This window comes from Ranitomeya imitator, chromosome 4 (genome assembly GCF_032444005.1).
Source record: "Ranitomeya imitator isolate aRanImi1 chromosome 4, aRanImi1.pri, whole genome shotgun sequence".
In the NCBI taxonomy this organism is placed as follows: domain Eukaryota; kingdom Metazoa; phylum Chordata; class Amphibia; order Anura; family Dendrobatidae; genus Ranitomeya; species Ranitomeya imitator.
This window is the reverse complement of record NC_091285.1, coordinates 196,970,246-196,997,678: the sequence shown is the minus strand read 5'-3', so window position 1 is coordinate 196,997,678 and position 27,433 is coordinate 196,970,246. Positions and strand designations below refer to the sequence as shown.

At 43.1% G+C, this 27,433-nt stretch overlaps 1 protein-coding gene across 3 annotated transcripts in view; it reads right to left on the bottom strand.

The window, feature by feature from the left end:
- Positions 1 to 27,433, bottom strand: part of NT5DC3 (5'-nucleotidase domain containing 3) — a 96,161-nt gene that overhangs the window by 31,593 nt on the left and 37,135 nt on the right. For all 3 annotated transcript variants that reach the window (XM_069764252.1, XM_069764253.1, XM_069764254.1), the window contains exons 3-8: positions 25,391 to 25,465; positions 16,302 to 16,357; positions 5,143 to 5,233; positions 4,408 to 4,545; positions 2,309 to 2,369; positions 1,544 to 1,646 (exon numbers count right to left, since the gene is read on the bottom strand). In XM_069764252.1, coding sequence (XP_069620353.1) covers positions 1,544 to 1,646; positions 2,309 to 2,369; positions 4,408 to 4,545; positions 5,143 to 5,233; positions 16,302 to 16,357; positions 25,391 to 25,465 — 524 coding nt within the window. The remainder of the gene's footprint in view (positions 1 to 1,543; positions 1,647 to 2,308; positions 2,370 to 4,407; positions 4,546 to 5,142; positions 5,234 to 16,301; positions 16,358 to 25,390; positions 25,466 to 27,433) is intronic.

Genomic DNA, 27,433 nt, shown 5'->3' with positions numbered 1-27,433 from the left:
CATGGAGGCGATCAGCCTGTGGCACTGTTAAGGTGTTATGGAAGCCCAGGTTGCTTTGATGGCAGCCTTCAGCTCATCTGCATTGTTGGGTCTGGTGTCTCATCTTCCTCTTGACAATACCCCATAGATTCTCTCAGGCAAGTTCGCTGGTCAATCAAGCACAGTGATATTGTTGTTTTTAACCCAGGTATTGGTACTTTTTGCAGCGTGGATAGGTGCCAAGTCCTGCTGGAGAATGACATTTCCATCCCCAAAAAGCTTGTCAGCAAACGGAACCAAAAACTGCTGTAAAATTTCCTGGTAGACGGCTGCTCTGACTTTGGTCTTGATAAAACACAGTGGACCTACACCAGCAGATGACATGGCTCCCCAAATCATCACTGACTGTGGATACTTCACACTAGACCTCAAGCAGCTTGGATTGTCTGTCTCTCCACTCTTCCTCCAGACTCTGGGACCTTGATTTCCAAATGAAATGCAAAATTTACTTTAATCTGAAACCAACATCTTGGACCACTGAGCAACAGTCCAGTTCTTTTTCTCCTTGGCCCAGGTAAGACACTTCTGGCGTTGTCTACTGGTCATGAGTGGCTTGACACAAGGAATGCGATACTTGTAGCCCATGTCCTGGATACGTCTGTGTGTGGTGGCTCTTGAAGCAATGACTCCAGCAGCAGTTCACTCCTTGTGAAGCTCCCCCAAATTTTTGAATGGACTTTTCATAACAATCCTTTCAACACTGCGGTTATCCTGACTGCTTGTGCACTTTTTTCTACTACAGTTTTTCCTTCCACTCAACTTTCCATTAATATGCTTGGGTACAGCACTCTGAACAGCCAGCTTCTTTACCAATGACCTTTTGTGGCTTATCCTCCTTGTGGTGTGTGTCAACGGAAGCCTTCTGGACATGTGTCAAGTCAGTAGTCTTCCACATGATTGTGGAGACTACTGAAACAGACTAAGGGACTTTTTAAAACACTTAGGAAGCCTTTTAAGTGTTTTTGCTAATTATTCTAATTTATTAATGACTTGGGTTTTCATTGGCTGTAAAGCTATAATCATCAACATTAACAGAAAAACACTCGAAATTGATCACTCTGTTTGTAATTACTCTACATAATATAGGAGTTTCACTTTTTGTATTGAAGAACTGAAATAAATTTTGATGATATTCCAATTTTGTGAAAAGCAGCTGTACGTCTGACAGCTATCAGCAACCTGTGCGATGCAATCGTGGGGTATTAATCAGCCATGGCCATTGGGTTTTCTGAATGTCTCCGTGCCTGCTATGTTAGCCCTCCTATGAAACCCAGCATCATAGGAGACAAATATACAAAAAAAAAAAAAAAAAAAAAAACAACAAACAAAAAAAAACAAAACACATATTTGGCATACCTGCATGCATAGTTGCTTGACCTAATAAAATATTTTATTCTATGCAGTGAAAGCCAAAAGCAAGAAAAAATTGAAACACCACAATTTGCTAATGGAAAGAAAAATTAAAAAAAATAGTAATTCAGTACCAGATGTGCCAATTACTTACACAAAGCTACTGGGGCTATTTGTAATGAGAAACATCTTTTTTCCATGATTTGCCAACTTTGCCAAGACTGCTCTTGTTTTCTCACCATAGCGAATATATCTCTCTAGGAAAAAAATAAATTAAACATATTTACTCAATACTAAAACATTCTGACAGTCTAAAGAAAAAATGTATATTTTTTTAAAGATCTGGCACAATTCTGGAGCACTGCAGTATAAAGGCACATAATGTGAATACAGCTCTGCACAATTTTCAGTTTGTCTGATTTTTCTCTTTATAGGTATATTTTTTGAGTAAAATGTAAATTGTTCTTTTATTCTATAAACTACTGACAACATGCCTCCGAAGTTCCAAGCAATAAATTTTGTATTTATTTACTGAAAATGAGAAATGGTTAAAATAACAAAAAAAGTAATTGCTTGCAGACCTAAAAAAAAAAAAAAAAAAAAACAAGTTCATATACTGGGGTGTGTATATCCACTGCAAATGACAGCTTTACTTACATATTAAAGTTTGAGCTTCAGCTTAAAAGGAATTGTGTCAGGTCTCAACTTAAAACTGGAACTGTATAAAGTTCATTCTACAGGGCTTTCATAACAGACATAAAGACGTATAATCTCCTTTCTGAGCCTAATAAAACACGGAGCAGTCAAGCAGAACGTAGCAAAGCTGATAAATTGCTTCACAAGCAACCCATGACATTTTTACAGATCAGCAATTCACGTGCCTTGTCTCAACAAGAGAATTGATATAGGCCTTACTTACCAATGTCGGCCTCCACAGCTCTGTACAACAGTCCTTTTACATGGACATCTCGTATTGCATCCTGTCAACAACAACAAAAAAAACACAGCTAAAATGTAACAAACGTTAAATCTCCATAGCGTCGCTATTTGGAGTGTGACCTTGTCCTGTAAGAAATTCCACACTCGAAGGTCTACTGATGTACAGCATACGAATGGTCGCTAGTGCAGTGATTCAGTGTAATTTCAGGGTCTGTAACAACAGGCTGGTTTAATCAAACACCTAAAACTTCACTGGAATGAAGCTTTATTAGAGACTCATGTGTCAGGACTGGTGAGTCAGAACCAGGGTAAGTGGCGGGGTCCTGGACAAACGGGGGGCCCCATTCACTGTGGAACACACCGGCACTTGACGTGTGGGGCCCGTAATTCGGGTGCAGCTGCCCCTCCCCTGCATTGTACTTTTAACTGTTTTGGCATTCTGGATGCAGGTACAGCTGAAAACAATGAAGGGAGAGGGAGCATCAGCTGACACTCCCTCTCCCACCATTCCCCCTCGGAGTCTCAGCTCTGTGACATCTTGGCATACAGGGTGCGCTGTAGCGACCTCATCGTACCCTCTGCGCAACGGAGCACAGAAGGTCAGAAAACGCTGAGGAGACTGGAGCAGAGGCAGTGGTGAGCATTTGATTATTTAATTTCAATGTATGGAGCATTATGGGGGGCACATAATACTGCATGGAGGAATAAGTGTTGCTCATAATACTTAAAAAGGTGCCCACTGAGACTTGCTTGAGACCCATGAACACCTGTAACCAGCCTAGTCATAATTCCCATACACCTACTAATATTTATAATATATATCTTTGTTATTTGTGATGCAACCCAAGTATAAGCCGAGGCACCTAATTTTGCCTCGGAAAACCTTGGTAAGCTTATTGACTAGACTCGAGTATAAGCCGGGTGTGCATTGTCCCCTCATCCCTGTCCTGATATGCACAGCTCCCCGTCCTGTCCTGGTATGCATGGCTCCCCAGGTCCCATCGGTGTATGCATGGCTCCCCTGGTCCCATCGTTGTATGTATGGCTCCCCCGATCCCGTTGCATCGTTGTAAGCATGGCTCACCTCCTCCGTCCTACTCACCCTCCTTGCACCATCGCTGCATCTCTGTTGTCCTGGTGCGGCAGCTGTTCCTGGGCTGAGCGGTCACATGGTACTGCTCATTTAGGTAATGAATATGCACTCCACGGCTATGTGAGTGGAGATGCGTGCATATTCATTACCTTAAGCGATACCACGTGACCGCTCAGCAAAGGAAGAGCTTCCGGCGCCGAGACTATCAGAGATGCAGCGACGGCGAGTATGAGGTCTTCGCAGCCACCAACTCATGCCGCTCCTCCTCCCCTCCCTCGACAATGACTCGTGTATAAGCAGAGGGGGCGTTTTCAGCACAAAAAAAAAAAAAAAAAAAGTGCTGAAAATCTTGGCTTATACACGAGTATATGCGGTATGTATAATAGAGTTACACATCTACTATATAATTGTCTAAGGGTCACTTCCGTCTTTCTGTCTGTCCCAGATATTCATTGGTTGCGGCCTCTGTCTGTCATGGAATCCAAGTCACTGATTGGTCGTGGGCGTTTTGCCACGACCAATAAGCGATGGCCACAGTCCGGCGGCAATTTGGCCGCTCTTTCCACCCCGCAGTCAGTGCCCGCTCCATACTCCCCTCCAGTCATCCCTCACACAGGGTTAATACCAGCGTTACCGGAGCGTGGTGTAACGCACTCTGGTTACGCAGCTATTAACCCTGTGAGACCAACTTTTTACTATTGATGCTGCGTATGCAATATACTACGTGGCTGGGCAATATACTACGTGGTTGGGCAATATATTACGTGGACTGTGCAATATACTACGTGGACATGCATATTCTAGAATACCCGATGTGTTAGAATCGGGCCACCATCTAGTACAGTTTATCAAGGGGGTTTCATACTCCTATTACATTATCAAACATTTATCTGATTTTAACAAGCATTAATAAAGAGGTATTTTCTTAATTCAGTTACTTGCCATTACATGTTTTTCTGTGTTCTAGTGTCGGATTTATTACATACCTTTACATCTTTATATAAATGCACAGGCTCATAATCAATGTTGTTTTTCAGGAAATAATCATTAACACAGGACAGCAGAGTCATCTCTGGTAGCGAGAATATGTCCATAAATTGCTTCAAGCTGTTCCCTTCGGAGCTCTGCAAAAAAAAAAAAAAAAAGAAGGAAGACAAAGCAGTACATTAGTGATCACACCCCAAAAATATGAAAGGGCCCACGTAGGTAATAAATACTAGATAGTAGCAATATTAGAGGAGATCAATATCAGTTCTAGTTCTCATACACATGGCCTTTGTGGTCTAAAAGAATTTTATTTTTCTGCTGGATTTCTATGAACAGCTGAGGCAATTAACAAATGCATTGTTGTAAATAAAATTTTTTAAAGAGAGTCAGCGTTGCTGCGGGGGGTCTCATGGAAGCCCGCAGGGAGCCCCCTCCCTGCGCGATGCTTCCCTGCACCGCCGGCCCATCGCAATCATGTTTGATCGCGGTGTGCCGGGGGTTAATGTGCTGGGGGCGGTCCGTGACCACTCCTGGCACATAGTGCCGGATAAGCAGCTGACACCCGGCCGCGATCAGCCGCGCTCCCCCCGTGAGCGCGGCCGATCGCCTATGACGTACTATTCCGTCCTTGGGAAGTAGGGCCCACCCCACATGGACGGAATAGTACGTCTAATGGCAGAAAGGGGTTAATACAGATGTACATCTACGGAATGGAGTTTATTAATAAAGTTTACCTTTCCATAAAAGTCACTCATCTGTTCCAGTGGTACATGGGAACCTTGATACATTTCAATGACCTCAGAATCTGGTACTACATCAAAACCTCTGAAAAACAGTGAAAATTGTGTTACACACCGAATAGAAGGTTTTTTAAGTCAAATCTCAAGCCAATTACAGGAAGTTGAAAGCTGTATATTAAATACTGACTTTAGCAGAAATCAAACTAATTGTCGTTAGTTACAATGGGAGTTGGTGCATGTAGCAGTTTTGTAACCGGTTCCCACCCAAAAAAAAAAAAAAAATCCGATCCTTTATGGAATACACACACCCACACACTTTAAATATACACATTGTAGGAACAAAAATAAGAGTGAAAAAAAAAATGGTAGCCCTACCATTTTCAATGGGTCATTATAGTCTAATGACCACATGATCATGTGGTCAGTCCTATGTAATACTAAGATTTGGGCTCAAGGACCACATTTCAGTACAAGCAGGTTACAAAACTTCAGCAAACAAGCCTTCTAGCTTGTCCGAGGTCACTGATGATATTACGGTACACTGTACTGTAGTTTCTGGTTAATGAGCCTCTGCAATTACAGCAGCCTCAATGCTCAGTTGTGAAGTATGTAAAAGTATTAAAGAGGTGGGGAATTACCACTTCTAATGGAAGCTAGCAGACACAGTGACCATGACCAGCATGAAGTTGCCCTATATATGTAACATAGCTCATAGTAACCATGCAAATGTTCAGCTAATAGCAGTAGAGAATCCTTTTTTAACTAAACTACTCAGGGTCATAGCCATAACAATACCAATTCTTGCATGCCGCACAATTGCTAACCACAAAAGACCTTAGAGCAAAAAAGGTTTAAAAGAAAAATACATTTTATTTTTTTGGTAATATATATATACCATTAGATTCATGCTGCTAGAACCATGAATCAGAGCATGGCTGCACAACTGCAACTAGGCATGTTTTTATCTGGAACCCTGCTACTGGCTGCCCCGCACAGGTCACTGATTTCCTTACATTGAGCCTCTAGGGCCAACTCCCACTGACTTTGGCTTCATCTGGACCAACATGTTATGCTATAGGTTGAACTTGATGGACTGAAGACAGTTTCATAGTTTTTCGAGAGGAGTATAATAAAAGTTATAGAATGCTGTAGATAAGCTCTGAAAGGTAGTGGCGTAACTCGTATGGGCTAAACCTGGGGACAGGTTTGCTTGAGGCCAGTCTCACACGTCCAGATAATTCCGGTACCGAGAAAAAAAAAAAAAAAAAAATATCGGTACCGGAGTTATCCGTGTCCGTGAGCTCACGTAGGCCATCCGTGTGGCATACGTGTGCCGCCCGTGTGCCAACTGGGTACCACACGGAGCGTGCAGGAGACAGCGCTAGAGATAAGCGCTGTCCCCTGCATCTGGTGCTGAAGCCGCCATTCATATCTTCTCTCCAGCACCGTTCGCTGGAAAGATGATATGAAAAATCCTTTTTTTTGTTTTTTCGTGTTTTAAATAAAGATCCCTATGGGAGGTGGAGCCGCATATTCATGACTGTAATGGGCAGCACCACGTGACCGCTCATACAGGAGAAGCTGCGGCGAGGACAGGACGCTGCGAGTCGGGTGAGTATTTTAGTAACAGCGGGCGGGCGCACAGGGAGTGGGAGGGGGGCGGGGACAGGGATCTTTATTTAAAACAAAAATAAAAAAAATAAAAAAGGATTTTTCATATCTTCTTTCCAGCGAACGCTGCTGAAGAGAAGATCTGAATGGCGGCTTCAGCACCACATGTGGGGGACAGCGCTGTCTCCTGCACGGCACACGGACAGCATCCGTGTGCGGTACGTGTTTTACACGGACCCATTGACTTTAATGGGTCCGTGTAATCCGTGCGCTCCCACGAACACTGACATGTCTCCGTGTTTTGCACACGGTCCGTGAAAACACGCTGACATGTGCAGAGACACATTGATTTCAATGTGTCTACGTGAGTCAGTGTCTCCAGTACGTGAGGAAACTGTCACCTCACGTACCGGAGCCACTGACGTGTGAAACTGGCCTTAAAGTGCAGACTCAGCTTTAATTTAAGGGTATTTATATCCCAATTGCAGCAAGGGTTTAGAAATTACCACTCTAAGGGCTCTTTTCCACTTGAGAGAAAAAAACGGTCCGATTTACAGACCGAAAAAAACGGAGGAAAATCATGCGAGTGTCATGCGATTTTCTATCGCAACATCCGTATTGCTTTTAATCCTACAGAGAAACTATGGAGTATCAATAAACCCAAAAAGCGTAACAGGCTAAAAAAGCGTAACAGATTTTATTAGATATCATATAAAATAACAGACATGACACACAAGGGACATTATTAGGGTTATTTTATATGATATCTAATAAAATCTGTTACGCTTTTTTAGCCTGTTACGCTTTTTGGATTTATTGATACTCTATAGTTTCTCTGTAGGATTAATCTCATATAGGAGTTTTACCCTGTTATTCCTTATGTCCATTATAGGGTGTATCCCTATGAATAGGTTGCATTGATATGCATCAGTGGTATCTGTATTTTGACATCCGTATTGCGGTCTGATTTTTACGCACCGGTGTCAGGGGAGTGGGAAGAGAGTGGCCAAGTGCCAGAATAGGCGCATCTTCCAGATGTGCCTTTTCTGGGGTGGCTGGGGGCAGATGTTTTTAGCCGGGGGGGGCAATAACCATGGATCCTCTCCAGGCTATTAATATCTGCCCTCAGTCACTGGCTTTCCCACTCTGGCAGAGAAAATTGCGCGGGAGCCCACGCCAATTTTTTCCGTGATTTAACCCTTTATTTTAACAGCTAAAGCCCCCAAATTTTACACAAAGACACTTCTTACATTAGTAGTCAGGAATATGTAATAAAATAAGGGATATGAAATTGTTTATCCTGTCGCGCTGAATTGCTGGCTTTTCAAAGGGCACTGGTGCATAAAAATCGGACAGCACTCGCATGGTCCGAGTGCTGTGCGATTTTTTTTTTTTTTCCTCGCACCCATTGACTTACATTGGCGAGTCTCGTCCGATCGCATGCTGCAATTTTTTTTTCTCAGTCCAACTTCAGCTGAGAAAAAAATAAATCTAATATATAATTGCCTAGAATACTACTTCCTGCAATTTGTGCCAACTTCCGTGGCTTTGTCCGGAGCTAATGTCCGGAGATAAGTGACGTCAACAGTGTCCAGTGTCTGATTGGTTGCCGCCTGCTGCGAGCGACCAATCAGAAACGTGCCGTACTGTGACACACTCCGCCCGCCATTTTGGTGTGATTTTTGAATTTTTACCTCACAGCAACTTTCTACTGCGTGGAGGCGGGCCCAGTGACGTTGCTCTTCAAGCTCCTGCCGAATTTCGTCAAAAAAATGATAATACCATTTACCAAAACTATATATATTTAGTTGTGAAGTGGTTCAGTGACATTTTCACACCAATTTTGAACTTTTGTTTGGTGTTTTCTCCATATACTGCCTATTATTTTTGTTCTTTCTTACTATTATTTATTAATTGTATTATTCTTACATTTGAATAAATAAAGTATATATGGATTCTAGACTCCCGATTCTTTAGAATCGGGCTGCCATCTAGTAAATAAATAATCGCAGATGAGATGTCACCCATTGAATAACATTGGTCCGAGTGCAATCTGATTTTTTAATCGGACTGCACTAGTCCCTTTTTCTAGCAAGTGGAAAAGAGCCCTAAGGCTGCCGTCACACTAGCAGTATTTGGTTAGTATTTTACATCAGTATCTGTAAGCCAAAACCAGCAGTGGGTGATAAATGTAGAAGTGGTGCATATGTTTCTATTATACTTTTCCTCTAAGGCCATGTTCACACAATGCGTTTTTTACTGCGGAACGGCCGCGATTTTGCCGCTGCGGGTCCGCAGCTGTTTTCCATGCAGGGTACAGTACAATGTACCCTATGGAAAACAGGAACCGCTGTGCCCACATTGCGGAAATTCACTAAAAAAGCCGCGCTGAATAGCTGCGGTAAAAAAGAAGGACCATGTCACTTCTTTGTGCGGAACTGCAGCGGTTCTGCACCCATTGACCTCCATTGTGAGGGTCAAACCCGCAGACGAAAAAAATATCTGCGGGTTTTCTGCGGTTTGTGGTGCAGAACCGCTGCAGCAGGAAGTGCGTGGGCGGAGTGTGGCTGCCCCCCCGTGCCCCAATCCCACCCCCCCATGCTCCGACGCCCCCCTAAACCCCCCCCCCCCCCATGCCCTCATCTCCCCCCCCCTTATACTTACCGGGCCTCCCGGTGTCAGTCCGTCCGTCTTCTCCCTGGGCGCCGCCATCTTCCAAAATGGCGGGCGCATGCCATTTTAACCCTAAAAAAACTTCCTAGAAAACACACAGACTCTGCAGAGAAAACTGCATTAAAAAACCGCACTAAAAACCGCATCAAAAAACGCACCTGCGTTTTCTGCCAAGAGCTGCGGTTTTTAGTGCAGAAAAAACAGCAGGGAAATCAGGAACGTGTGAACATGGCCTAATTGTTCCACTCCTGGTTTTGGCTTACAAATACTGATGTAAAATACTGACCAAATACTGCTAGTGTGACGGCAGCTTAAAGCTGGAGTCACACGCAATGTATAAAAAAAAAAAAAAAAAAAATATGTCCGATTTTGTCTGCTGAGAATCGCACAAATGTATGGTGATCCGAATGTCATCCGTGTGCAATGCCAGGATGCATTTTTTTCCTCAAAAAGTATCCGTGTGTCATCCGTATGGTAAGATTTTCTCACACATTTGCAAAATGAGCAAATAATGGCTGAGCCAATTTCCTGTCACCTGCCCAATGCCTGAGAAATTCTTGCAAGTCACACGCATGGTCTGTGCTGTGCAATTTATCGCACCCATAGACTTGCATTGACGTTTCTCGGCTGAGATATGCGGACAATCGCAGCATGCTGCGATTTCACTCGCAAGAATAATACAGACGACAAAAAAAAAAAAAAAAAAAAAAAAAAAAAAACGGATGATGGGAGCTGCCCCATGGATTAACATTGGTCCGAGTGCCATTTGATTTTTTTATCGCTTAGCACTCGTCCGTATTACGCTGTAGTGTGACCCCGGATGACATACGGATACTTTGAGAGAAAAAAAAATGCATACTGGCATTGCACATGGATGACATACGGAGAACATTTGTGCAATTCTCGGCAGACAAAATCAGACAGATTTTTTATACATTTTGTGTGACTCCAGCCTAATATGTAGCTGCCTCTTTAAAAGGAACCTAAAGTACCATAATTGGAAAATTATCTCAAAAGCTTTTTAATGGGCATCAATTAAGCTGAAAAAAGGTCTGGAGATGATTCCAGGCGTGACATTTGCATTTCAAAAGCTGTTGCTGTGAACTCAGAACATGCAGTCAAAAGGAGTTTCCAATGGAAGAGAACCAGACCATCATTGGATGGAATTAAAAGAAGAAATCCATCAGAGAGATAGCAAACATTTTAGAGGTGGAAAAAAAAAAAAAACAACTCAGTTTTGGTACCCTTTGCAAAGAAAAAAAAAAAAAAATGGAAAAGGCCATATTAACACAAGAGCCTCATCTAAAAGAAGCCAGCACAGTTCTGGAAAATTATTCTTTAGACAGATGAAACCAAGATCAACCTGTACCAAAACAGAAGTATTATTATTATAGCGCCATTTATTCCATGGTGCTTTAACATGTGAGGAAGGGTATACATAATAAAAACAAGTACAATAATCTTAAACAATACAAGTCACAAATGGTACAGGAGGAGAGAGGAGCCTGACCGCGAGGGTTCAATCTAAAAGGGATGGGTGAGGATACAATAGGTGTGGGTAGAGCTGGTTATGCAGCGGTTTGGTCGATCGGTGGTTACTGCAGGCTGTAGGCTTGTCGGAAGAGGTGGGTCTTCAGGTTCTTTTTGAAGGTTTCGATGGTAGGCGAGAGTCTGATATGTTGTGGTAGAGAGTTCCAGAGTATGGGGGTGATGAGCGGGAGAAATCTTGGATGCGGTTGTGGGAAGAGGAGATAAGAGGGGAGTAGAGAAGGAGATCTTGTGAGGATCGGAGGTTGTGTGCAGGTAAGTATCGGGAGAAGAGGTCACAGATGTATGGAAGAGACAGGCTGTGGATGGCTTTGTATGTCATGGTTAGGGTTTTGTACTGGAATCTCTGGGTAATGGGGAGCCAGTGAAGGGACTGACAGAAGGGAGAGGTTGGGGAATAGTGGGGGTACAGGTTGATTAGTCGGGCAGCAGAGTTTACAATACATTGGAGGGGTGTGAGCGTGTTCGAGGGGATGCCACAGAGCAGGAGGTTGCAGTTGTCAGAGCGAGAGAGGAGGGCATGGACTAGGGTTTTTGCAGATTCTTGGTTTAAGAATGTACGGATCCGTGAAATATTTTTGAGTTGAAGGCAGCAGGAAGTGGAAAGGACTTGGATATGTGGTTTGAAGGAGAGATCAGTGTCAAGGGTTACCCCGAGGCAGCGAGCTTGTGGGACTGGGGAGAGTGGGCAGCCGTTTACTGTAATGCATAGGTTCATGGGGAGGGGGTAAATGGGAGGGGGGGGGGAAGGGGGAGGGGGTCACGTGAGATGGGGAAAGATGATGAATTCTGTTTTCTCCATGATAAGTTTCAGAAATCTAGCAGAGAAGATGGGTGAAATAGCGGATAGACATTGAGGGATTCTGGTTAGTAGGGAGGTGATATCTGGTCCAGAGATGTAGATCTGTGTGTCATCAGCATAGAGAGGATACTGAAAACCATGAGATTCTATGAGCTGTCCCAGGCCAAAAGGTGTAAATGGAGAAGAGCAGGGGCCCTAGGACTGAACCTTGTGGGACTCCAACAGATAGGGGGCGAGGTGAGGAGGTGGTGTGTGAGTTGGAGACGCTGAATGTCCGGTCTGTTAGGTATGACGAGATCCAGGATAGGGCCAAGTCTGTGATGCCAAGGGATGAGAGTGTCTGTAGTAATAGGGAATGGTCAACTGTGTCAAAGGCAGAGGACAGGTCCAGGAGGAGGAGGATAGAGTAGTGTCGCTTGCTTTTATCGGTTAATAGATCATTGGTGACCTTAGTTAGGACACTTTCAGTGGAGTGATGTGACCGGAAGCCAGATTGTAAGCGGACGAAGAGGGAGCAAGAAGAGGGATGGGAGGACAGTTCAAGATGGATGTGTTGTTCCAGTAGTTTGGAGGCATAGGGGAGAAGTGATATAGGGCGATAGCTAGATACAGAGGATGGGTCAAGAGAAGGCTTTTTGAGGATAGGTGTTGTGAATTCTGTTATCAAACTCCCTCCTGTGGTCATGAATGGTACTTCGGCGAGTTCTGTCCATGGACTCCCTCTGGTGGCTGTGAGTGGAGCTGCTGCTTCTGAGGTTCCTTCCACAGGTGACTTAGTTTATTCTTTCGCTGGCTGCTCTATTTAACTCCACTCAGATCGTTACTCCATGCCAGCTGTCAATGTTCTTGTACTGGTTCAGTTCGCTCTTGGATCTTTCTGGTGACCTGTCTACTCCAGCAGAAGCCAAGTCCCTGCTAGTTAATTATTTGTTCATTGTTTTCTTGTCCAGCTTGCTATCATGATTTTGCCTTGCTAGCTGGAAGCTCTGGGATGCAGAGTGGCACCTCCGCACCGTGAGTCGGTGCGGAGGTCTTTTTGCACACTCTGCGTGGTCTTTTGGTAGTTTTTTGTGCTGACCGCAAAGATACCTTTTCTATCCTCAGTCTGTTTAGTAAGTTTGGCCTCCCTTTGCTGAAACTTGTTTCATTCCTGTGTTTGTGACTTTCATCTTAACTCACAGTCAATATATGTGGGGGGCTGCCTTTTCCTTTGGGGAATTTCTCTGAGGCAAGGTAGGCTTTATTTTCTATCTCTAGGGCTAGTTAGCTCTTAGGCTGTGAAGAGGGGTCTAGGTAGAGTTAGGTAGGCTCCACGGCTATTTCTAGTGTGTGATAGGATTAGGGGTTGCGGTCAGCAGAGCTCCCACTTCCCAGAGCTTGTTCTGTGTTAGTTTAACCATCAGGTCGTTCCGGGTGCTCCTAACCACCAGGTCCGTAACAGATAGGTGTGAATGAGGCATGTTTAAAGCTTGAGGGGAAAACACCAGTTGTTAGTGATAGGTTGAAGAGATGGGTTAGGGTTGGGATGAAGATTGTGGCGAGGTTTGAGATGAAGTGGGATGGGTTCGGGTCAAGTGCACAGGTGGTGAGATGCGATCTTGAGAGTAGAGTGGAGAGTCGATCGAATTGAAAAGGATTGGAACAGCTCATGAACTAAAGCACACCACATGCTCTGTAAAACATGGTGGAAAGTTTCAGTGATGGCATGGGCATGCATGGTGCCCAATTGCACTGGGTCACTAGTGTTTATTGATGTGAATGAAGACAGAAACAGCCAGATGAATTCTGAAGTGTACTGGGCTATAGTTTTTGCTCAGATTCAACCAAATGCAGCAAGGATGATTGGAAGGCACTTCACAGTACAGATGAACCATGACCTAAAAACATACTGAGAAAGAAACTGAGGAATTTAAAGCAAAGAAGTCAATCACATCAAGCATGCATGTAACATGCCCAAGACAAAACTTAAGGCAGAAAGACTCAAACAAAAAATAACGGAAGCCAGTTGCAGTAAAGCCCAGGCAGAGAAGCCCAAAGGAGGAAACCTAGCGTTTAGCGACATCCATGCATTCCAGACGTTAGGTAGTCATTGCCTGCAAAATGATTCTCTACAAAGGGTTAAAAAATGAATATTTGTTTTATGGTAAAGTTAATTTGTTCAATTACTTTTGAGACCAATAACTTTTGTAAAATATACAATCATTTAACCTCCCCTATACCACCTTACAAATTGCTGCTATACAGTTTGGCAAAAAAGTATTTAGTCAGTCAGCAATAGAGCAAGTTCCACCACTTAAAAAGATGAGAGGCGTCTGTAATTTACATCATAGGTAGACCTCAACTATGGGAGACAAACTGAGGAGAAAAAAAATCCAGAAAATCACATTGTCTGTTTTTTAAACATTTTATTTGCATATTATGGTGGAAAATAAGTATTTGGTCAGAAACAAAATTTCATCTCAATACTTTGTAATATATCCTTTGTTGGCAATGACAGAGGTCAAACGTTTTCTGTAAGTCTTCAGAAGGTTGCCACATACTGTTGTTGGTATGTTGGCCCATTCCTCCATGCAGATCTCCTCTAGAGCAGTGATGTTTTTGGCTTTTCGCTTGGCAACACGGACTTTCAACTCCCTCCAAAGGTTTTCTATAGGGTTGAGATCTGGAGACTGGCTAGGCCACTCCAGGACCTTGAAATGCTTCTTACGAAGCCACTCCTTCGTTGCCCTGGCGGTGTGCTTTGGATCATTGTCATGTTGAAAGACCCAGCCACGTTTCATCTTCAATGCCCTTGCTGATGGAAGGAGGTTTGCACTCAAAATCTCACGATACATGGCCCCATTCATTCTTTCATGTACGCGGATCAGTCGTCCTGGCCCCTTTGCAGAGAAACAGCCCCAAAGCATGATGTTTCCACCACCATGCTTTACAGTAGGTATGGTGTTTGATGGATGCAACTCCGTATTCTTTTTCCTCCAAACACGACAAGTTGTGTTTCTACCAAACAGTTCCAGTTTGGTTTCATCAGACCATAGGACATTCTCCCAAAACTCCTCTGGATCATCCAAATGCTCTCTAGCAAACTTCAGACGGGCCCGGACATGTACTGGCTTAAGCAGTGGGACACGTCTGGCACTGCAGGATCTGAGTCCATGGTGGCGTAGTGTGTTACTTATGGTAGGCCTTGTTACATTGGTCCCAGCTCTCTGCAGTTCATTCACTAGGTCCCCCCGCGTGGTTCTGGGATTTTTGCTCACCGTTCTTGTGATCATTCTGACCCCACGGGGTGGGATTTTGCGTGGAGCCCCAGATCGAGGGAGATTATCAGTGGTCTTAGGGAAGTGTCATTTTTCGAAGACCAGTAGCATCTCCATTTTTCAGGATCTGGGGCAGGCTGAGGGCTTATTTTTTGCGCACCGAGCGGATACCATTTTGGTACAGATACAATGTTTTGTATCCAATTCTGGGGTTTGATTTTTTTATTTTTCGTTACACTTATATTTTGATATAGATCAGACATTTCTGAACGAGGCAATATCAAATGTGCGTATATTTAAATTTTTTTATTTATTGTTTGCTTTTGAATGGGGTGGCGTTTTGAACTTGAACTCTCCTGCAGACCCCGGGTTGTCATGACAACCCATTGGCGACCTGCGGTCATGTGACACGGGCACCGATGGGGAGGGTTTACGATGCGCTTCCGGAGTGAGCATGTTAAAATGCTGCTGTCAGAGATTGACATAGGCATTACAGCTGCGAGTGGATCGCGATTCCACCCACGGCTATTAGGGGCACATGTCAGCTGATGTGTGCTGGAAAATATAAATCCATACACAAACACACAATAATAAAGGTCGTGGGGATTCTGACAGCTGACCCCCACCAATCAGAGCCCCTAGTTTATGAGAATGCTCTGCCTGCTTCTGTTGTGCTAGATTGTATACAGCCATGATCGTCACTACATGGGACAGTGATCATTGCCTTATTTAGGATACAGTGGGCTCCATTCTAATAGTGTACAATATAATATTGATTTTGAATCAGCGCCATTCATGGAATATATTTATAAAAAGTGAATTCTTAAGAATTACAGTATGTATGCCTTCAGTTTCTATACCAAATTTGGGCTTTTCCAAGTTATGTGCTCTTCCTTGGCTAAAAATACTTCTCAAAAATACTAAGTAAAAAATGTAGTATGACCTCTAATTGGGAGAGCTTGGTGTAGAGAAACTGGAAGGTCTACACAACTAGTATTTTATACACCAGATATCCGTGGGATGAGTTGGAATGCTGATTTGGACTCTGGCCTTCTAGTCCTTCAGTGCAATAAGCCTTACCAGGGGAGGTTAGGTGGTTGTCCGTGGGTTCCACTTCTGATAAAAACAGTTATGTTTATGTAGGCGCCACGCCTGACAAATTTTTAGACATGAAACATATACAATGTGTGCACATACTCTAATGATTCTGCATTCAGTGCATCAGCAGCTTCTGGATTATCCACCCTTCCCACCAGACTCACCGATACACTGTTCCTAGCTGGATGTAATGAAAGGAATCAATCTTCATTAATAACGCCTTAAAAATAGAAAAAAAAAATAGTTACGAAAAAAAAAAAAAAATCATAGAAATACAGTTAACATTCTCATCGTAAGCACAGAATAACACATGTACTTTATAAAGAAAAATGTTTAGATAATTGTTGGCAAAAAAAAAAAAAAAATATACACAGCAAAATCCCCAACCCACTTCTAAATGTGTCAGTAATGTAATATCGGTGCACTGAAATATCAATTGCAGTCTTCTCCAGTTTCCAGCGCCTCTCCAGTCCTCTTCTGGATCATGCTCCTTCTCAGCGTGAGGCTCCACTGATTTACATTACTAAAGTGACTTAAGGTACCGTCACACTCAGCGACGCTGCAGCGATATAGACAACGAGCCGACCTAAACTAGATCGCTGCAGCGTCACTGTTTAGGTCGCTGTAGAGACGTCAAACACAGCAACTCCAGAACGATGCAGGAGCGGTCCAGTGACGTAACGGCGACTCACTTCTCGTTCTCGCTGGTTGTTAGCTCCATGTCAAGCAGCCGGAGTGTACCGATCCAACACACATCTAGGGGCCCTATGCTCGTTGCTGGCATCATTGCTTTTGATGTCAAACATGACGATACACGCCGACCTGGCGACGAAATAAAGTTCTGGACTTCTAGCTCCGACCAGCGATGGCACAGCGGGATCCAGATTGCTGCTGCGTGTCAAACACAACGAGATCGCTATCCAGGACGCTGCAACGTCACGGATTGTTGTCGTTCTCTTTGCAAAGTTGCTGAGTGACGGTACCTTTACAGTCCACACAAATCTCTGATATGGCTAATCCGATTTGAAGTCATGTGATCCAGGAGGACCAAAGCAGTGCTGGAAACCTGGGAAGACCACAATTGTCAAGTATTTTAATGTATCACATTTATTTTTAGTAAATATTAGGGGATAACATCTTTGCAGGCAGTGGTTCTTTAAAAGCTGTATATCAAAGATTTAGGCAAAGATAACTTGGGTGACTAAGGGGGTATCCTACAATGGTTTGGTCGGATGCTAGGTCTTCCAACTCCTCAATATACATGAACACTTGCAGAGCGCTCCTGTGTTCTCAGTGGTTCACATTGCGTTAGTGGGTATCCGCTAATGGAATCCGTTACATAGCGCCACTAACGCAATGTAACGGATCCGTTAGCGCACCCATTGATTGCAATGTATGTAACGCATCGTAACGCATGCCATTTTTCGCATGCGTTAGTGATGCTCCATTGTTTTGTGATAGACCTCGAACGCTGTCTGCAGCATTTTTGGGTCCGTTCTCGCTAGCGCAGATCGGGCATCTGCGCTAGCGTGATCGCTTAACGCAATCCCTTTTTGGACATTGCGTTAATGCAGTCCGTTAGCGTATGCGCTAAACGGACTGCACTAACGCAATGTGAACCTAGCCTTAGAAAAACGCTGTCAGACTCCTCAATCTGCAACTTGTCTCATTGAGCACAAAAGGTTCAGCAGTCTGAAATCAGACATGTCGGAGTCTCATCTCCCCTGACATCTGCTGAGGAATAAAGTCATGAGGCACACACACACACTAAATGAACATCTAAGGCCCATGGTAGTCTAATGTGCATGGGGCCTTAAAAAGGGTTTCCCCCTAAACAAAGTACATTTTACTCAATGGATTTTGGAATAAAAATAAAATTCCACAATTGGTCTTGTGCTGAGAAAATCTTATAAATGTGCATAGGACTTAAACATAGGACTTAAGTGTCTGCTACATTACTGCGGAGGCCATCATCAAGCCACACATGCTACTGCAGCAAATCCCTGTTTTATTGTAATACAACAGAGTTATCATCATCATAATAATAATAATGTGTGCAAACTGTAAAGCGCTGCGGAATATGTTAGCGCTATATAAATAAAGATTATTATTATTAATCATTATGCACCATTTTTTGCAGACGCACCTGAGACTAAGGTTAGTAAACCAGGGATGGACAGTTTATACAGAATGTGCGAATGTTTCAATCAACCCCTTAACGACCGCTGATACGGCTTTTAACGGCGGCAGTTAAGGGTACTTAAACCACAGCGCCACTTTTTAACAGCGCGGATGAATAAGGGTATAGCGCCCCCCCAGAGTCGGAATTTCTCCAAACTCTCGGCTACCAACCTTAGTGTTGTGATCGCCGTTATTAATGGTATAACAGTGACCGCAAAAAGAAAAGTCCTATTTTCCAATTAATTTCTGTCCTCTGATGTGATCACACATCATTACTGCTAAGGTGATCATCAAGCCACACATGCAGTACACAAGCTAGTAAATCCCCATTTTATTGTAATACTACAGAGGTAGACCCCATTTCTCTCTCCTCTGATGTGATCGCACATCAAAGGAGAGAGAAATAGGGTCCCCAGATCCCCCCGTTACCTACATTGTCCCTGCAGCCCCCACGTGAAGTCCCCCGGTGTCTTCTTCCGGGAGGAAAAAAAAAAAAAGTGGTGGGTGCATGTGCAGTGCGCCCGCCGAGATCTGCCGGCTGGCACCAGGAAACAAGAGGATTTTTTTTTCTATTGGTTAATTTTGATAAAGTATCACAGTGATTAAAATTTAAAAAAAAAATAAAAATAATAATAGTAAATCAAACCCCCCTTTATCAACCCCTTTGTAAGCTAAAAATAATAAAATATATATTTATTTCCATTGGGGTTAAAGTTGAGCTAAAGTTATGGTTAGGAATAGGTGTGTTGGGGTTAGGGCTGGAGTTAGAATTGGAGGGTTTCCTCCGTTTTAGGTACATCAGGGGGTCTCCAAAAGCAACATGGCGCCACCATTGATTCCAGCCAATTTTGCGTTCATAAAGTCAAACGTGCTCCCTCCATTCTGAGCCCTGCTGTGCACCCAAACAGTAACTTTTCCCCACATATGGGGTATCGGCATACTCAGGAGAAATTGCACAACAAATTTTGTGGTCCATTTTCTCCTGATATCCTTGTGAAAATAAAAACAATTGATCCAAATAATTTTTTTTGTGAAAAAAGTAAAACGTTCATTTTTTCCTTCCACATTGATTAGTTCTCGTGAAGCACCTGAAGGGTTAGTAAACTTTTTGAATGTGGTGCAGTTTTTAGAATGATGTCACTTTTGGGTTTTTGGGTATTTTCTGTTATATTGACCCCCTAAACTCACTTCAAATGTGACGCGGTCCCCCCCCAAAAAAGAAGAAGATTTTGTTGGAAAAATGAGATATCACTAGTCAACTTTTAACCCTTATAACGTCATAATAATTAAAAATTCCATTTAAAAAATTGTGCCGATATAAAGTTGACATGTGGGAAATGTTCTTTATTAACTATTTTGTGTGACACTCTCCGATTTAAGTGGTGCAAAAATTAAAAGTTTGAAAATTGCAAGTTTTAAAATTTTTTGCTAAATTTCATTTTTTTTTTTCACAAATAAACGCAAGTTATATCAAAGAAATTTTACCGCCAACATAAAGTACAATATGTCACGAAAAAACAAAAATGTCAGAATCAGAGGGATCCATTGAAGAATTCCAGAGCTATAACCTCATAAAATGACAGTAGTCAGAATTGTAAAAAAAATTGGCTCAGTCATTAAGTACCAAATTGGCTCTGACACTAAGGGGTTAAACCATCTCTGTATCTTTCTAGATTCGGCTTTCATATGGTGAAGGAAATATATAATTGCAAGGTAAACTACATCAGTAAAATAACTAGGTAGGGCTGCATCCAAATGGATTGCCTCCACACAAAGGATACAGCATATGCCTACTCTTATTGCAGGAACTCAGAACCTCAGGGGGGGGGGGGGGGGGGGCGGGCGTCTTTTGGGAGAATACTGAGAGGTGTCAAACTTAGCTCCTGGATCCTGAACTTCAAAGGAGCTAGCAGATAGTTGTAACTGGGCAGAATATTTCCTAGTGGCTGTATAAGGCCAGTCTCACAAGTCCAGATAATTCCGGTACCGGAATTATCCATGTCCGTGTGTCCGTGAGCTCACGTACGCCATCCGTGTGGCACACGGCGTGCCGACTGGGTACCACACGGAGCGTGCAGGAGATAAGAGATAAGCGCTGTCCCCTGCATCTGGTGCTGAAGCCGCCATTCATATCTTCTCTCCAGCAGCGTTCGCTGGATAGAAGATATGAAAAATCATTTTTTATTTGTTTTTTTGTGTTTAACCCCTTTCTGACATCGGACGTACTATCCCGTCGAGGTGGGGTGGGACCCTATGACCACGGACGGGATAGTACGTCCAGCGCGATCGGCGGCGCTCACGGGGGGAGCGCGGCCGAGTGTCAGCTGCCTATCGCAGCTGACATCCGGCACTATGTGCCAGGAGCGGTCACGGACCGCCCCCGGCACATTAACCCCTGGCACACCACGATCAAAGATGATCGCGATGTGCCGGCGGTGCAGGGAAGCATCGCGCAGGGAGGGGGCTCCCTGCGGGCTTCCCTGACCTCCCCGCAGCAACGCGATGTGATCGCGTTGCTGCGAGGGTCTTACCTCCCTCCCTGCCTGCTCCAGACCCGGATCCAAGATGGCCGCGGATCCGGGTCCTGCAGGGAGGGAGGTGGCTTCACAGAGCCTGCTCAGAGCAGGCATTGTTAAGCAGCCTGCACTGCTCTCAGATCGGTGATCTGACAGAGTGCTGTGCACACTGTCAGATCACCGATCTGTGATGTCCCCCCCTGGGACAAAGTAAAAAAATTTTTTTCCAAATGTGTAAAAAAAAAAAATAAAAAAAAAATATTCCTAAATAATGAAAAAAAAAAAAAAATTATTATTCCCATAAATACATTTCTTTATCTAAATAAATAAAAAAACAATAAAAGTACATATATTTAGTATCGCCGCGTCCGTAATGGCCCGACCTATAAAACTGGTCCACTAGTTAACCCCTTCAGTAAACACCGTAAGAAAAAAAAAAAAAAACGAGGCAAAAAACAACGCTTTATTATCATACCGCGGAACAAAAAGTGGAATAACACGCGATCAAAAAGACATATATAAATAACCATGGTACCGCTGAAAACGTCATCTTGTCCCGCAAAAAACGAGCCGCCATACAACATCAGCAAAAAAATAAAAAAGTTATAGTCCTGAGAAAAAAAGCGATGCAAAAATAATTATTTTTTCTATAAAATAGTTTTTATCGTATAAAAGCGCCAAAACATAAAAAAATGATATAAATGAGGTATCGCTGTAATCGTACTGACCCGAAGAATAAAACTGCTTTATCAATTTTACCAAACGCGGAACGGTATAAACGCCTCCCCCAAAAGAAATTCATGAATAGCTGGTTTTTGGTCATTCTGCCTCACAAAAATCGGAATAAAAAGCTATCAAAAAATGTCACGTGCTCGAAAATGTTACCAATAAAAACGTCAACTCGTCCCGCAAAAAAACAAGACCTCACATGACTGTGGACCATAATATGGAAAAATTATAGCTCTCAAAATGTGGTAATGCAAAAAATATTTTTTGCAATAAAAAGCGTCTTTCAGTGTGTGACGGCTGCCAATCATAAAAATCCGCTAAAAAACCCACTATAAAAGTAAATCAAACCCCCCTTCATCACCCCCTTAGTTAGGGAAAAATTTTAAAAAAATGTATTTATTTCCATTTTCCCATTAGGGCTAGGGTTAGGGCTAGGGTTAGGGCTACAGTTTGGGTTGGGGCTAAAGTTACAGTTAGGGTTTAGATTACATTTACAGTTTGGAATAGGGTTGGGATTAGGGTTAGGGGTGTGTCAGGGTTAGAGGTGTGGTTAGGGTTACCGTTGGAATTAGGGTTAGGGGTGTGTTTGGATTAGGGTTTCAGTTATAATTGGGGGGTTTCCACTGTTTAGGCACATCAGGGGCTCTCCAAACGCGACATGGCGTCTGATCTCAATTCCAGCCAATTCTGCGTTGAAAAATGTAAAACAGTGCTTCTTCCCTTCCGAGCTCTCCCGTATAGGTACATTAGGGACTCTGCAAATGCAATGTGACACCTGCAGACCATTCCATCTAAGTCTGCATTCAAATGGAACTCCTTCCCTTCCGAGCCCTCCCATGCGCCCAAACAGTGGTTTCCCCCCACATATGGGGTATCAGCGCACTCAGGACAAATTGGACAACAAATTTTGGGGTCCAATTTCTCCTGTTACCCTCGGGAAAATACAAAACTGGGGGCTAAAAAATAATTTTTGTGGGAAAAAATTTTTGGTTTATTTTTACGGCTCTCCATTATAAACTTCTGTGAAGCCCTTGGTGGGTCAAAGCGCTCCCCACACATCTAGATAAGTTCCTTAGGGGGTCTACTTTCCAAAATGGTGTCACTTGTGGGGGGTTTCAATGTTTAGGCACATCAGTGGCTCTCCAAACGCAACATGGTGTCCCATCTCAATTCCTGTCAATTTTGCATTGAAAAGTCAAACGGCGCTCCTTCCCTTCCGAGCTCTCCCATCCGCCCAAACAGTGGTTTACCCCCACAAAAGGGTATCAGCGTACTCAGGACAAATTGTACAACAACTTTTGGGGTCCAATTCCTTCTCTTACCCTTGGGAAAATAAAAAATTGGGGGCGAAAAGATAATTTTTGTGAAAAAACATGATATTTTTACGGTTCTGCATTATAAACTTCTGTGAAGCACTTGGTGGGTCAAAGTGCTCACCACACCTCTAGATAAGTTCCTTAGGGGGTCTACTTTCCAAAATGGTGTCACTTGTGGGGGGTTTCAATGTTTAGGCACATCAGGGGCTCTCCAAACAAAACATGGCGTCTCATCTCAATTCCAGTCAATTTTGCATTGAAAAGTCAAATGGCGCTCCTTCGCTTCCGAGCTGTGCCATGCGCCCAAACAGTGGTTTACCCCCACATGTGGGGTATTGGCGTACTCAGGACAAATTGTACAACAATGTTTGGGGTTCATTTTCTCCTGTTACCCTTGGTAAAATAAAACAAATTGGAGCTGAATTAAATTTTTTGTGAAAAAAGTTAAATGTTCATTTTTATTTAAACATTCAAAAAATTCCTGTGAAGCACCAGAAGGGTTAATAAACTTCTTGAATGTGGTTTTGAGCACCTTGAGGGGGTGTAGTTTTTAGAATGGTGTCACACTTGGGTATTTTCTATCATATAGACCCCTCAAAATGACTTCAAATGAGATGTGGTCCCTAAAAAAAAAAAAATGGTGTTGTAAAAATGAGAAATTGCTGGTCAACTTTTCACCCTTATAACTCCCTAACAAAAAAAAATTTTGGTTCCAAAATTGTGCTGATGTAAAGTAGACATGTGGGAAATGTTACATATTAAGTATTTTGTGTGACATATCTCTGTGATTTAATTGCATAAAAATTCAAAGTTGGAAAATTGCGAAATTTTCATAATTTTCGCCAAATTTCCATTTTTTTCACAAATAAACGCAGGTACTATCAATGAATTTTTACCATTGTCATGAAGTACAATATGTCACAAGAAAATAATGTCAGATTCACTGGGATCCGTTGAAGCGTTCCAGAGTTATAACCTTATAAAGGGACAGTGGTCAGAATTGTAAAAATTGGCCCGGTCATTAACGTGCAAGCCACCCTTGGGGGTAAAGGGGTTAAAATAAAGATCCCTGTCCCCACCCCCCTCCCACCCCCTGTGCGCCTGCCCGCTGTTACTAAAATACTCACCCGGCTCCCTCGAAGTGTCCTCTCCGCACCGCACCTTCTCCTGTATGAGCGGTCACATGGTGCCGCACACTACAGTCATGAATATGCGGCTCCACCCCTATGGGAGGTGGAGCCGCATATTCATGACTAATCGGCGGCACCACGTGACTGCTCATACATGAGAAGCTGGCGCTGAGAGGAAGCTGCGAGGGAGCCGGGTGAGTATTTTAGTAACAGCGGGCAGGCGCACAGGGGGTGGGGACAGGGATCTTTATTTTAAACACGAAAAAAAAAAGGATTTTTCATATCTTCTATCCAGCGAACGCTGCTGGAGAGAAGATATGAATGGCGGCTTCAGCACCACACTGGGGGGACAGCGCCTACTGTAGTGCTGTCTCCTGCACGGCACACGGACAGCGTCCGTGTGCGGTACGTGTTTTACACGGACCCATTGACTTTAATGGGTCCGTGTAATCCGTGCGCTCCCACGAACACTGACATGTCTCAGTGTTTTGAACATGGACACACGGTCCGTGAAAACACGCCGACATGTGCAGAGACACATTGATTTCAATGTGTCTACGTGAGTCAGTGTCTCCGGTACGTGAGGAAACTGACACCTCATGTACCAGAGCCACTGACGTGTGAAACCGGCCTAAGGAGGAGATGGAGGGGGGTGGGGGGACACAGAATATTTGAAATGCCAAAACTTAGCCAATCATCCATTTACCAAACTGCAATTTATAAAATAGCCCAATCAGGTGATCCTGGAGATATGATTCTTTGGTAAGGATTATAAAAAGTTGGGTGACACCAAAGAAGCTGTGCACATGTGAGGGCTGCCTAGGAGGCTGATGTGATCCATAATTCATTTTGCCTTCCCTCAAGGAAACAGAAGATAAATGTTTCCGTCTACAGTTAGGTATTTCTATTATTTCTCCCTTTTTGTTTTAGAACTGTTTTGCATACTTGGGTGTAGTTTTATTTTTATCTCGTTAAAAATATTTTATTGTAAGCACTGTATATTTTTAAATTAAAGCTTAAAATCTTTAATAAGTTTGATCCTTGTATGCACTATAGAATCTATAGCCTTTCAGAGAGTGACCTTTTTATCGTCAGACAGTAATACTTTGAGAATCATCACCCCGTGCTTGAGAAGTAGTGGCAGCAGCGTTAAGAAATCTGGGTGTGATTTATGCTCACTTTTCAGACGAAAATAGAGGTTGAGAGCTGGATTGAGTAAGAGGAGATAAATTAATTGTTGAGAAGTGTGTACATGACATACTCAGAACTGCTAAGTGAAATGGGCCTAACAGTAGTCAAGAACCTTGGCACCTTCATCATTGCCTAATGTACAGTTTGAGCATAAGACCACCAGAACATGAATTAATTTCAAAATACTAACCTTATGAATATCATAATGAAGACCCCGAATTGCAAAGTTAGGATCATACTCATATCTTCTCAATTCACCTGGATACTAAAAAAAAAAATAAAAAAAAAAAAGTAAGTTATATACATTTGCATAATTACTAATACTTCAGACAATCCAGTTTGTGTTTCACCAAGTTTTGATCAGTTATTTGTCTTTATCAGTGATTTTCTCATACAGGTAAAAACACACACCTATGACTGGCGTCAAACATGCAGTCTATGGCACCACAGCCAAGAATATTTTCAAATGGCATGGGAAACTATAAAGAAGGACTTCTATTTGCTGGATACACTGCTGGATTTGGGTTAAAGAAAAAAAAAAAAATTCTGTTCCCAGCCAAGGGCAACTGCACATAACATTTAAATCAGAGCGATCGTAGCCACAGGGGGGGTGAAGCCACCCCCCACCTGGGCTAAAGTACAACTCCTCCTGTCCCTGCACGCCGGGTGAAATTACAGTTAACCCTTTCACCCGGCCTGCAGGAACGCGATTCTGCCATGACGCATACGCTGCGTCATGGGTCGGAATGGCACCGACTTTCATGACGCAGCGTATGCGTCAAAGGTCGGGAAGGGGTTAAATAAATACAAAAAATTAAATAAATTCTGTAAAAAGCAAATCAAGGCAGCAAAGATTCAGACAGACTCATTGCCAGAGAGTAAAAATAATCCTAAAATATTCTTTAACTACATAAATAGTAAGAAACTAAAAAATGATAGTGTTGGCCCCCTTAAAAATAGTCTGGGTGAAATGGTGGATGAGGATGAGGAAAAAGCCAATATGCTAAATGACTTTTTTTCATCAGTATTTACACAAGAAAATCCCATGGCAGACAAAATGTCTAGTGATAAAAATTCCCAATTAAATGTCACCTGCTTAACCCAGCAGGAAGTGCGGCGGCTAAAAATCACTAAATTGACAAATCTCTGGGCCCGGATGGGATACACCCCCGAGTACTGTAGGAATTAAGTACAGTCATTGATAGACCATTATTTTTAATCTTTAAAGACTCCATAATAACAGGGTCTGTGCCACAGGACTGGCGTATAGCAAATGTGGTGCCAATATTCAAAAAGGGGACAAAAACTGAACTCGGAAATTATAGGCCAGTAAGCTTAACCTCTACTGTGGGTAAAATCCTGGAGGGCATTCTAAGGGACGCTATACTGGAGTATCTGAAGAGGAATAACCTCATGACCCAGTATCAGCACGGGTTTACTAGGGACCGTTCATGTCAGACTAATTTGATCAGTTTCTATGAAGAGGTAAGTTCCGGACTGGACCAAGGGAACCCAGTGGATGCAGTGTATATGGACTTTTCAAAAGCTTTTGATACGGTGCCACACAAAAGGTTGATACATAAAATGAGAATAATGGGGATAGGGGAAAATATGTGCAAGTGGGTTGAGAGCTGGCTCAGGGATAGGAAACAAAGGGTGGTTATTAAAGGAGCACACTCGGACTGGGTCGCGGTTAGCAGTGGGGTACCACAGGGGTCAGTATTGGGCCCTCTTCTTTTTAACATATTTATTAATGACCTTGTAGGGGGCATTCAGAGTAGAATTTCAATATTTGCAGATGACACTAAACTCTGCAGGGTAATCAATACAGAGGAGGACAATTTTATATTACAGGATGATTTATGTAAACTAGAAGCTTGGGCTGATAAATGGCAAATGAGCTTTAGGGCCCCTTTCCATTTGTGAGGAAAACGGACGAGTGCAATCCAATAAAAAAAAAAAAAAAAAAAATCGGATTGCACTCGGACCAATGTTAATCAATATGTGACACTCCATTTGCGATTTTTTTCCCAGCCAAAATCGGACTGAGAAAAATCTGTGTCGGCTGAGAAAAAAAAAAAATCGCAGCATGCTGCGTATTGCTGAGATTCTCGGACGAGACTCGCCAATGCAAGTCAATGGGTGCGAGAAAAAAAACGCACAGCACTCGCACCATGCGAGTGCTGTCCGATTTTTACGCACCCGTGTCCTTAGAAAAGCCGGCAATTCAGCG